The sequence below is a fragment of the Dermacentor silvarum genome, chromosome 8 (assembly GCF_013339745.2).
Source record: "Dermacentor silvarum isolate Dsil-2018 chromosome 8, BIME_Dsil_1.4, whole genome shotgun sequence".
In the NCBI taxonomy this organism is placed as follows: Eukaryota; Metazoa; Arthropoda; class Arachnida; order Ixodida; family Ixodidae; genus Dermacentor; species Dermacentor silvarum.
In genome coordinates, this window is record NC_051161.1 from 10,417,608 (window position 1) to 10,431,138 (window position 13,531).

The following is a 13,531-nucleotide window of genomic DNA, read 5'->3' on the forward strand; positions in this document are numbered from 1 at the left end:
GCCACGTGGTCTGCATATGTAAGAACCCGAATTTCACTCGTTGGCAGTTTAAACCCTTGTAAATTTTGATCGTTTAGAATGCTCACACAAAGGGGCTTTAAATGCAGGATTTCTGCCGTCGTCGCCGTGAGGTTCCGTATAAAGTCCAAGGGCGATAAAATTATCGCCGCGCGCCGTATGCGCGAGTGAAAACACGCGGGGGACGCGCGCTATTACGGAGAGCGAACGCACGGCGGAAAGCAAACGCGACCGTCGCGCGAAAGGCCGTGGGGGTATGGAAGGGAGGGAGGGAGGCGAGGCAATGCTGTGCTGCTTCACCAAATGCTTATCTTGCAACTGGGCGCAAGGGGAACTGGCCACTCAATATCCCACGCGAAAGCAAGAAGGCGGGAAGGCCGCACGGGAGGGAGGGGGAGGGGGCAGGTTCTCCTCTGCACAACTCCTCTGCACTTTGACCGGCGGTGGCGGTCACCCGCACCGTCTCTTATCTCCACGCGGCTCTGACCTTTGTATGCGCTGTGCATTCGCCGCTCAGTTTCCGTTGAAGCGATAGACCGCGCGAACCTTCGCACCCTGCGGCGGCTGCGCTTGCTGCCAGCGTTTTGACAGTCGTTGTCTGCGGTCATTCAGTGTAATCTATTCATGTTTGCTTGTGCGCGCTGACACCACGCTTGTTAATTCAGTTAGTAAGCGAATGTGTCCAAGTTTATGCAGCCGATAAAACTACTATCCCTACTCCGAATAGCTCTCTACTAGTTTGCTATCGCAATTGATGCTTCGCCTTTCGGGCAAAACTGCGACATTTTTTTTTTCAACTTCTCCCGGGCAATGACTGTTGCTATTTCTATGCTGTGAGAGATCGAGGTACACCTAAATAGCGCACATCTTTTTTTCATTAAATGCCTGCGTAGTGTGATGGCATTGTGGTCCATAGTCCCAATCAAAAACCTGAACTTCTTTCAAAGTTAACGCTAGCACCAGAAGCCGCACAAAATTCTTCTGTAATTGCAAGAGCAGTCTTTACACTCTTTTTATCAGTGCAAAAAAAAGGCCACGTGGTCTGCATATGTAAGAACCCGAATCTCACTCGTTGGCAGTTTAAACCCTTGTAAATTTTGATCGTTTAGAATGCTCACACAAAGGGGCTTTAAATACAGGCAGAACAGAAGCGGTGACAAAGGGCATTCTTGTCTTACTGTTAATAAAAGCCTAATCGAATCGGATAGAGAACTATTCACTATCAGCCTCGTTGAGCCATTAACATAATATATTCTGACACTTTTAAGGAGATGGAATCCGATATTTATATGCTCTAGTACACTAAACAGGAATGAGTGGTTCACCCTGTCGAACGCCTTAGCTAGATCTAGCTGTACCATTGCTACCTGTCCAATCCCCTCAACCACACACTCTAGCACCGATCTCGCAACATGAATGTTGGTCTGAATGGACCGACCTCTGATACCACATGTTTGATGATCACCTACCTCAAATCTTATCACGACTAGGTTAGCTAATACTTTTTGCAAAAATTTTATAATCCACACTGCATAAGGAAATACGCCGATATCCGTCCACATTTTCCAGTTTAGTTTCATCATTGCTTTTGGCTATGTGGACAGTGTGCTCTTCGTACATTGTGGCAGGTAGGTACCCTACCTCCAAGGCCTCACGGTACACCTGACGTAATAAGGGGGACAAGAGAGAACAAAAACACTGATAAAATTCTGCAGTAAGGCCATCCGGGCCGGGTATTTTGCATTTCGCTAATAAATGTATGCATGCAGTTACCTCATTGGTATCCATGTTATCATTTGTGTAACCATACTCATCCTGATTTAACTGGGGCAGCAACGATACAAATTTGGTGACAGACACACCTGTATCCAATGGATTATGGCTTCGAAATATTTTTTGATAATGTTCAAAAAACGCGTCAGTTATTAGAGTCGACTCATTAACAACCAATACACCATAGCCTATATATACGATTTATTTAGACAGCTCGTGTCGGCGCTCATCACATAGGGACATACTGCAAGGCTGTTCTTCCAGAAAACTCTGTGCTCGCACACGCACTAGTCTAACTCTGTATTTTTCTGTGTACAAAGCCTGTAGCTGCGCCTTGGTATTATGAATATTATCAATATATTTACACGGATGTAGACATTCAAGCTCATGTAATTCACTCAGGAGTCTATACAATGCTTTGCAATTATTCTATTTTTTTTCAGAGGTCAATGTTGATGATTCTTCGATAGCTATCATATTAACTTTCTGTTGGAATAATTCCCACACAGCAAAGAGAGGAAAGTCCGTGGGGAATGACAGATGAGCTATAAGCTCAGTAACAGGCTTTTGGAAGCACTCACGCGAAAGTATCTTGTTAATAAATTTCCACAACTCCCACAGATAAGCCGGCTTTAGTATCGACGGTTACCGAAAAATGCTGAGACTAGGCATTGGTCACTAAAGAACACAGGGTGCACAGTGTAACCATGAATAAGAGATAGGGCGCTAAGCGAAGCGTAAATTCGATCAAGCCTTGCATGCAAGGTACCTTGGAAATACCTGTAGCGACATCCCGCCTTATTATGTTCCACAATGTCCACAAGCTGATAATTACACATAAGGCGTTGCAACGCATCACTACTTAGTGGATCACGTCTCAGCTTCAATGACGTACGATCTTGCGCATTACATATACTATTATAGTCTATAAAAGTATCAATGCACGATCAGTTGACAAATGGTGTTGTAGAGATAAAAAATGTCACAGTTTCGCCCTAAGGGCGAAGCAATGAATGCGATAGCAACACAGCAATGTCATACGAAGTAAGGTGAGCGGCTTTGGTAGCAATATGAATTGTAGTAAACATGAGCTGATTAAGTAAGCAGGTGTGCTGCGGCGTAAGTAGACCGACATGAAGAGAGACTCGATCACCACGAGAAGGAGCGTGTGAAACGGTGGTGTTGATGAGAAGCGCTGCCCGTGGGCAGCGCGTGCGAAGGGACACACCTGTAGCGCTGCACTGCCGATCCGGGCAGCATTGCATGTGTAGCGTGCGTTGGAAAATGTGGCCCAACTATTACTAACTGTGGTGTGAGCGCGCACAAACAAACATGAATAGATCACACTGAATGACTGCAGACAACGACTGTCAAAACGCTGGCAGCAAGCGCATATACGCCGCAGCGGGCGAAGGTACGTGCGGACTATCGCTTCAACGGAAACTGAGCGGCGAATGCACAGCGCATAAAGGTCAGAGCCGTGTGGAGATAAGAGACGGTGCCAGCGAGCGACGAGCGCTGTTGTTGGCAGAGTAGAAATGCGCCCCCCCCCCCCCGCTCCCTCCGGCGCTCGCTTCCCGCTTCCTTGCTTGCGCGTGGAAGATTGAGTGCGTTTGCTCTCCGTGACAGCGTGCGTCCCGCACGCTTCCGCTCGGGCATACGGCGCGCGGCGAAGATTTTATCTATACGGAACCTCACGGCGACGGCGACGGCGACGCCGATGGCAGAAATCCGGTGGAAGTGTCCATATAATTGCTATCGCAATAAAAGAAAGACTCTCGTTCACGTAACTTATTCAGGACGTAAACACACACATATCTAAAGCTAACACCACTGATATCAATATCACACTATACTAGGCGCCCTTCCATATCTGTAAACAAATGCAGCACATCACATTGTAAATCTCTTCTAACGAATAACATACAACCAGAGGAAACTCCTATTGCATGGCTTACACAAACATTATAGTCAGAGAGGAATGGAGTTAGAGCTACTTCTGTGTTTTCATCGGATTCAATTTTTGTTTCTTGGATAGCACCAATTTCTAATTTCCAATTGCGTAACAAACGATGGAGCTGAACTTGCCGTCACTTACTGCGTAAGTGACGGCAAGTTCAGCTCCTTCAGCCAAGGACTGCATGACGGACTACAACGGCATCACGAAGGCCTACCGCCTGGCTTGCAGGACTCCCGCACCCCCGCACCCGAGGCTGAGTCGAGCGGAAGCGGTACTACTGAGACAGCTCCAGATCGGATCGCTACCGAGCCCGAGACTGATGCATCGCATGTACCCCGAGACATGCCCGACCGATATGTGTAGGGTCTGCCGACGGGAGACAGCAGATGACACGCACATCTTGTGGGACTACATCAAAAATCCAGAGGAAGCAAGATGAAGAAGGATCCCGCCGCGGCTCGAGGCAGCCGCGAAGAGCTACGACCAAGACCAACAGCTCTGGGCCGTCCAGCAGGTCCTCGGGGGGCTCGAAAGACAGGGACCCAGCGAGCCGGCAACGGCGAGCGGAGAGCCGCGCCGAGTAACGGCAACCTCGTAGACGACGTAGGCCCTCGTCGGGGCGCGCGAGCGCCCAAGTGCAGGCACAAATAAAGTTTGCCCGCCATGGTTACCTATGTTGGTGCAGCATTTACACACTGCTCCAGAGGTGCATCACTCCCTTCTTGAGGCGGTGATGCACTGGCGACCTTTTGCTGCACTTTAGCACAAGAGACATCTGCGGGAGTAGGCGTCCCCGGAGCGGTTTTGTCGAATTTGACACTTCGGAAACCTGGGCCTCTTTTCCCGTGGGCGATGGGTTGTCAGCTGGAGCTGGACGCTTCTTAGCAACGTATCTCACACATCGATCCAGATTCCACTGACGGCGGGCGATCTTGAACTGGTGGCAATTCTGCCCATGACATACGTAGTTGGTTCGTCGTCAGGCAACTTAGTATCTTCCACAGTGGCAGGCTTCGGGCTAAAGCTATTGTCAGTCGATGAAGGCTTTGTCTCTTCCTGTCGATGAGCTAATTCAGCGGGTGTTTCACCGGTTGCATCCACAACCTGACTCACATCCATTAGATCATCGGTGATTGTCTCATCCTCAGCTGGTCTATTTCCACGAAGCTTGTCGGCGTAGGTTCCTATACATGCATCTGCAAGGTGACCGTAGCGGTGACAGTTACTGCAGCGAGGTGTCCTGCATTGTCGCCGGATATGCCTGATTCTGTTGCACTGTAGGTAATGTGGTGGTCAGCCAGGAACCAAGACACTGGTGTCCGTATATGCTCAATAGGTGAGGCAGATTACTGGCAGAGACTCGCGATTAGTCATTTGCCAGCCCTCCATACCGTCACACTGCCATATTTCTCTCGTGATAGACTGCACTGTTCCATAAGGTTCTAGCGCTTCAACAATCTGCCTGTTCGAGGTGCGAAGGAAGCCAAATAAGCTTCATCTTGATATTTTTGCATTCCGGATCTATGACAAGGCACTTGAGGCCCTTCAACAGCTCGCCTTTGTCGATAAGTTTCTGTATCACGATGCTATTAGCACATGTTACAAGCCACAAATGGCGCATCTGGCACTGTCCAGCGCCGAGGATATCAGCTGCATTCAGAACTGAAAGGAGCGCATCTCAAAAGTAAATGCATGTTCTGCAAGTGTGGGCACATGAAGGCTATACACCCACGCTTGCAGAACATGAATTTATGGGAACCGTATCACCTGCCGTGGTTGCTCAGTCGCTATGGTGTTGGGCTGCTGAGCACGAGGTCGCGGGATCGAATCCCGGCCACGGCGGCCGCATTTCGATGGGGGCGAAATGCGAAAACACCCGTGTACTTAGATTTAGGTGCACGTTAAAGAACCCCAGGTGGTCGAAATTTCCGGAGTCCCCCACTACGGCGTGCCTCATAATCATATCGTGGTTTTGGCACGTAAAACCCCATAATTAAATTTTAATTTGGGAACCGTATCATTGCGTTGTACCGACAATTGTAACACAACTTGCTATGTGCGAAAGAAAGAGAAAATGAGAAAGATAGAGAGAGAGAGAGAGACAGAAAGAGAAAAATAAAGAGAGAGAAAGAAACAGGAACACAGAAAGAAAGAAAGAGGAGCGAGATTTGAACCCGGGGACTCACGGTCCGAAGGCGAGCGCCATACACACTACGATTTACACCCACGCTTGCAGAGCTCTGCTGTTTGATCAGATTTCACAAGCGTGGAACCGGCTGAAATTTTTTTCTCAACGCTGTGGCATAATTTCAGTTTTTCTCATGATAACGTGTCCGCGCACTCGTATGCGTGCGTGCGGTCATGTACATGTATGTATGTATGTATGTATGTATGTATGTATGTATGTATGTATGTATGTATGTATGTATGTATGTATGTATGTATGTATGTATGTATGTATGTATGTATGCACGTGCAGGTGCGTGCGTGTGTGTGTTCCTGGCTGTAGTGTCCAGATCCTTCATGTACGTTGTCGTGTAAGCCGTATTTAAGCTTCTCTACATTTAACTGCATACACATTTTCATTAGATCGAGAACATCGACAGAAAATATTTTTAATGACTGAAGTGGATCCGCATCTTTTCGGCGGTTCAGTGCAGTTGGATAAACGATAACATAAAATGCAAAACCAATACATTATATTTATTAGCCCGTTTCTAAGTGAAACGCCTGAAGTGTGGCTGCTAACCCGCTATGCTGTGTCTTCCTTTTTCTTTCTTTTTATTTCTCTCTCTCTACTATCCAGTTCCAGTTGAGCAGCACTGAAGTGGGCACAATCTTCATGGTGACATTCGGCTCCTACTGGTTCGGATCCGCTTCGGCAGGCGTGTTCTGTCACTTCAGGGTCTGTGAAGCACTACCTTTTGCATGTTCATTAGACGGTGATTAAATTTTCAGCTTCCATTTTCATTCGGCTCTATTCTGCAGTGTAAAATGAAACCTCTGCTTTTGATAAACACAAAAGAATGTTTTAGAAACCTTAAAAGCTTTATATATCAGATATTCTGAACTAAAAGAGAACACCCACTATGCTGACCACTCGCTTATTCTTCTAAAACTTGACCCAAGCACTTCAAGGTGGCTATAAGAAAAATATGATCGTTAAGAAACACTGATAATGAGAACAAAAAGACCTTTTCTTTGCATTCCACGCGTCATTTCTTTTTTTTAGGAGAAAGCATTACAGCCATTAGCGCAAGTACGGTCCATGTAAAGCTACAGTATGTACGCGAATTTGACCACACGTACAAAAGCAGCGAAAGCTAAAAGGCATTGTTCAGAAAACCCCATCTACATAATGCATGAGCCTTTAATATTATAAACTAATAAGCATTAAAGCTTTCAAATGTGACATGCAGCTTAGTAAGCACAAATGATATCGCGCATGTACTATGTGTTCATTTTGTGTTCGCGTCTTGGCAGTAAAATGCGAAGTTTCCTGTTATAACGTTTCACATTTTCAATTCCATTATTCTCCACTCCTGTCTAAGGTCTCTGCTAAGACTGGCAGTAACAGGAAAATAAATAAATAAATAGCTACAGTTGACTATTTGACTCTCAGTTACTAAAAATGCTGCTATGAAGAGAAACGTAGAACAATTTGTTTTAAGCCAACCAAAAGGAGCGACATCTAGATATAGTAAGGTGAGCTACACCTTTGCATGCAGCATTGTTACCCACGGGAAGTTTATTGAACGGAAACTTCTGGTTGTTATTCAGTGAAACAAAAGTTGTCGCAGTTTCACCCGAAAGGCGAAGCATCAATTGCGATAGCAAATTAGTAGAGAGCTATACCGAGTAAGGCAGAGGTTACTCGCGATTTATTGCGATAAGTGGAGTTGAAGCATTTATCGCGATAAGTGGAGTTTTATCAGCTGTATAAACTTGGACATGCAGTAGCACCAGCAACGCGCAGAACTGTTGTCGACGCCGTCGGCGTTTTGCCCGCATTCGCACCGAACGCGCGCGGCGTTGGTGACTGTTGCCGATGCCTCTGGGGGCGGCTCGGAGGTTTTCGACGAGACCAGAACGGGAAACTCGTCGAGCAGCGTCGGAAGTCTTACCACCTTCTCGCGTCGCAACGTTTTATTGCGATAGCAATTATATGGACACTCAAAAGCAGATTTCTGCCGTCGGCGTCGCCGTTGTCGTCGCCGTCGCCGTCGCCGTGAGGTTCCGTATGACGTCAATGGAGATGAAATCGTCGCCGCGCGCCGAACGCTGTATGTGCGAGTGAAAGGGCGCGAGGGGCGCGCGCTTTCACGGGGAGTGAACGCACGGCGGAGAACAAACGCGCGTTCTGCGCCGTGCTCGCTTAAGGGCTGCAGAAGTAGGCGTCTCTTTCCTCCTTTACAATCACCATATATGTAGAGCAAACGCGCCTTCTTCCGACGCACGAGAGGGTGTGGGGGAGGGGGAGGGAAGGGGAGGGAAGGGAGGCGACGTTTAGCTGCGGCACCAAGTGCCTATTTATATCAGAGGCTCCAGCAACTGTCACCAACGTCGCACGCATTTTGAGCGAACGCGGGCAAAGCGCCGACGGCGTCGACAACAGATCTGCGTGTTGCCGGTGCTGCTGCATGTGCAAGTTTATACAGCTGATAAAGCTAATATCATTACTCCGTATAGCTCTCTACAAATTTGCTATCGCAATTGATGCTTCGCCTTTCAGGTGAAACTGCGACAACTTTTTTTATTGCGATAGCAATTATATGGACACTCAAAAGCAGATTTCTGCCGTCGGCGTCGCCGTCGCCGTCGCCGTCGCCGTAGCCGTCGCCGTCGCCGTCGCCGTCGCCGTGAGGTTCCGTATGACGTCATTTGGAGAAGAAATCGTCGCCGCGCGCCGAACGCTGTATGTGCGAGTGAAAGGGCGCGAGGGGCGCGTCTTTCACGGGGAGTGAACGCACGGCGGAGAACAAACGCGCGTTCTGCGCCGTGCTCGCTTAAGGGCTGCAAAAGTAGGCGTCTCTGTTCTCCTTCACAATCACCATGTATGTAGAGCAAACGCGCCTTCTTTCGACGAGCGAGAGGCCGTGGGGGAGGGGGAGGGAAGGGAGGCGACGTTTAGCTGCGGCACGCAGTGCCTATTTATATCATAGGCTCCGGCAACAGTCACCAACGCCGCACGCATTTTGAGCGAACGCGGGCAAAACGCCGATGGCGTCTTCAACAGTTCTGCGTGTTGCCGATGTTGCTGCATGTCCAAGTTTATACAGCTGATAAAGCTAATATCATTACTCCGTATAGCTCTCTACAAGTTTGCTATCGCAATTGATGCTTCGCCTTTCAGGTGAAACTGCGACAACTTTTTATATAAATACGCATTTGGTGCCGCAGCTAAACGTCGCCTCCCCTCCCTCCCTCCCTCCCTCCCGTCCCCCCACTGCCTTTTGCGCGACGCAAGAATCGCGTTTGCTCTCTGTATATGGTGATTGTAAAGGAGGAAAGAGGCGCTTAATTCTGCAGCCCTTCAGGGAGCACGGCGCAGAAGGCGCGTTTGCTCTCCGACGTGCGTTCGCTCCCCGTGAAAGCGCGCGTCCCTTGCTCCCTTTCACTCGCACATACAGCGTTCGGCGGCGTGCGGCGACGATTTCATCTCCATTGACGTCATACGGAACCTCACGGCGACGGCGACGCCGACGGCAGAAATCTGCTTTTGAGTGTCCATTTAATTGCTATCGCAATAATAAAGTACCGACTAAGGCTATACTGAAGAAACGTGAAAGATAGTTTTGTCAGCAGAAACACCGGTAGCGCAGACGACTTTAGCCCTATATTTCAATGCAGTGTTAACTGTCCTCTTCCGGGTGAAAAATAGGCAGAGCCACATGTTACAGTAGTTACGCCCAAAAGCTTGAAATGCCCAAGCCGCAGATTATTTTACCACCGCGAAGCAGGACGAACAACGGAGCCACAGGAAAGAGGTTTAACTCTGTGTGACGCTGTAAAAGAAAAAAAAAAGCAGCCGCTGTTTGGCAAGATGCACCAATCAGCCCAAATAACAATTCTGCTAGCATGAACTTGATTTTCGTGAGCTGTAAAAATAGTTCACTGTAAAAAATTTTGGCTGATTTCCAAGAAATATCGCCTAAATACGTATTCTGGGTTGAACGCGTATTCCGTGTTACACAAAAGCAAGGCGCAACTATGTCACATATATTGATTGCGGACGAGGAGTGTGTGCAGAATTATCAGTGGAATAATGCAAAAAAATGGAGGACGCTTACAAGCTTCGCCTTTAAGAGTAGAACGCGATAGCGTTATCGGGACCCGTTCGCATCGCATCGTTCGCATACGGCAAGTAGTCTTCATTCACTGCAACACTGAACATGGGAAAGCCAGCTTACAAAGACCAAGCTTACACAGAAACCCTTAAAGTCGGCTTCACTTTTAAGCAGAAATGCATTGCTGGAAAGGCGTTTTGCAGGGGCAATATAAGGTTTTATATTAAATATGAAGGCTTTATTATTTCTTTATTATTTTATTAATTGTTTGCTATTGCCCCGACGCGCGCGCGTGTCCAAAACGAATTAGCAGGCGAAGTCTCAATTTGACCTGCCTAGGATACGAGCGCCATCTGGATATCATTTTCGAAAGTCAAGTACCCGAACGCGCGGCTGTAGGTCTGGTAGAAATGCTGGAAAATGGGTTTGTGTTTGAATTTCCTCGTAGCAGAATTAGGTTTTCTCGTACATTCAAATTACAATCCGACGCCGATTGGTAAACAATCCGACGGCGAATCTGACGCCGAATAGTAAAGTCATACTTTACCATTTTTCTGACGGATTTCACTGTGAGAAATTCAATTTTTGTTCACCAAAACCTTGCACCACGTGGAGGGTCTGCGCAGTCGGGGTGGTTGGGGTGGTTGTGGATGATTTTCTCCGCCACCCACCGACATCGCACGCCGACGTCGGTTGCCGACGCCGGATTTTCTGCGACACGGGGCCCTTAATGCTTTCGCGTTAAAAAGTAGCTCGACCCGCCGCGGTGGCTCAGTCAGCTAAGGCGTTGCACTGCTGAGCACGAGATCGCGGGATCGAATCCCGGTCGCAGCGGCCGCATTTCGATGGAGGCGAAATGCAAAAACGCCTGTGTGCTTGCGTTGTAGTGCCCGTTAAAGAACCCCAGGTGGTCAAAATTAAACCGGAGCCCTCCACTACGGCGTGCCTCATAATCAAAACTGGTTTTGACACGTAAAACCCCAGAAAGAAGAAGAAGAAGAAAAAGTAGCGCTATATGATATATTTGGGAGTATGGTTTCACGCAACTGTGCGACGGGTTTAAAGCAGAAATCGTGGTCCAGTTCATGTCCCCTGATATGTATAGCAACGTCGACGTGAGAGGGTGTGAGGAAAATATAGAGGGTCTTATAATACTTTGAATGAAATTACTTTCGATAGCAAGTCGAGGTCTCTTGTGGACATGGTGCCACTGACGTACGCGCCTTCGCTTATATATCGCTGCTTCGGATGGACGTTGACCCCCTTGCGCTAGCGAGGTTCAAAAAGCGCCTAGGTGAAACCTTTCGGCTTGCTGCGCCGCGGTACCAGGACACTAACACGCCACAACCAGCTGTGTACCTCCTGCGCACAAATATTAAAGCGAAGATTTATTTTCCTACCATTCCATGTTTTCGCCTGGGTTGGTCGGTCGGTCGCTGCTCGGGGTGTTGCTGAGTATATTCGCATTCACCTAAAAAAGAAAAATGAAGCACATCCGGTGGTGGGCTTTGAACTTCGGCCCCCCAGCGCAGCTGCCCGAAGCTCTAAACATTAGGCAACAACCGCTTTTTTTTTTCTGACATGGTATTCATTGCATTATGTATTACACTATATGCGAGAAACATGCAACCACTAGCCAATACATCACATATTGATGACCTAAAAAGGACTTATAAATCACGATGTACGCACGACGCACCACAAAAAAAAAAACTGCAAAAAGGTTTGCACTTAAATGAGTGGCATCGACAAGCAACTTGTATTTTAACATATCACTGTGTGAAAAAGAATGCTGAATAAACTGAAACTGAAATTTATCAAGAGGTGGTACCAGTCCGATTGAAACTCTGTTAGGTCATACATGTCCTTCAAGTAACCAGTCATGTGAGCATACTTGCAAGAGAAAAAAGTCTCCGTTTTGCCCGAAAGGCAAAGCATCGACTGCGATAGCAAATTAGTGGACAGCTACACGAAGTCACGATAGTAGTTTTATCGGCCGTGTAAACTCGTAAGCATAAGCATGCTAACTAAATTAACAAGCATGGTGTCACGAGCGCACAAGCAAACATGAACGCATCTCACTCGATGACCGCGGAAACTCGCTGTCCAAAAGCTGGAGTGAGTAAGGGCGGCAACAGTAACGAGCGAATTGGCCTTCGTGCTGGGCCAATGCCACCTAGAAAAAAAAAAGTTCAGGCCCACTCACTGCCGCCGTGACGTCACGCGTTTTGACCGAGCGAGCGAGAGCACGGGAGGCTGTGAAGACTTTTTCCTCCTTGTCGCAAACGTCTGGAGCCTTGAAACTGCTTATACGGTCAAGTGTGGTGTGAAGGCAGCGCAGATCGTTCAGCGTAGCTGGGATGAGGAGGTCCTTGGCAGGCACTTTTACTTTCCTCCAGAAGGCCGTAATTTCCATGTTCCTATTAACAATAACAGATCTTTCGACGCCTGGTGGATCTTCGCCACTTATGTGCACGAACAGTACAGCACTCTCTGCTTTAACTGTTGTCCAGTAGGTAGAGGGGCCGAGACCCCTGCAGGCACGATACGAGGTCCTCGTACGACGTCAGCTTATTGCGGCTCTCTTCTTTTTCATGCAGTGCGATCGACTGTCGAATGGCTTCTTCTAGGTGGAGTGCTTCTAGGCGTTTTCTCTTTTGGTCTGGCCCCTCTCGCACTGGTGCGTAGTCAGCTCAAATAACTTGGGGCATTGGGAAATATTGTCGGGACTGCGTCCGGAGTAAGCCGAGTAGCCCCCATGGGAGCTTCTATTGTCCTGCCGGTTCTTGGATCGGTGTATGTTGTTGTTTTTCTAAGGTACTGCGGCTTGAAATGGAGCTCATACACCGGAAAACCATTTAAGAAAGCGCTTTATCACAGGCTTTTTGCTCCGCACGCCCCTTATCTACTACGGCATGAAACAAGGAAGGCATTGAGGTGTCTACTGGCATCTAAATTCGGCTGTCTTGCACTACTACTTATTTCAAGAAAACAAATTAGGCAAACGTTGGTGCAGTTAGGCGAAGAATGGTGCATAGTACCGCGAACTAGTGGTTGGACCACTGGTAAGAAATACTATGTACAAAACAGATGCACGAGTGCACACACCAGCAGACCTTCCCCTTTCTCAATCAAGTAATCAGAGTTGTTACAAGAAGCTCGCGGTGCTATGCTGGCTATGCGCACTTAGCGATATATTATCGACACGGAAGGGAAAACACCCATTTTGATAATGCACTGCTACGTGCGTTTATTGCTTTATTTCGACGAGTTCTAGGTATGAGCGGTGTAACGTAGAACGCATATCTCGCACGGCTTATGACTTTGATTCAGTGGAGCGTAAAGGTGCGCCTACTTTTTTACACCGTCCTTTTGCAGCCACGCTGACCGCGTCGCGGCAGACGCGTTCGTCCAAAACGCGAAATCCATGCAGTTCCCATCACTGTCTCGGGACGCTACATCATCGCGCTGGTGAGCGTCAGCAACGCTCAGC

The 13,531-nt window shown here is 48.0% G+C and overlaps 1 protein-coding gene across 3 annotated transcripts in view; it reads left to right on the forward strand.

Annotated features, from left to right (window-relative positions):
* LOC119460614 (MFS-type transporter SLC18B1-like) overlaps window positions 1–13,531 on the forward strand; it is an 83,467-nt gene that overhangs the window by 55,394 nt on the left and 14,542 nt on the right. For all 3 annotated transcript variants that reach the window (XM_049673107.1, XM_037721636.2, XM_049673108.1), the window contains one exon: window positions 6,558–6,656. In XM_049673107.1, coding sequence (XP_049529064.1) covers window positions 6,558–6,656 — 99 coding nt within the window. The remainder of the gene's footprint in view (window positions 1–6,557; window positions 6,657–13,531) is intronic.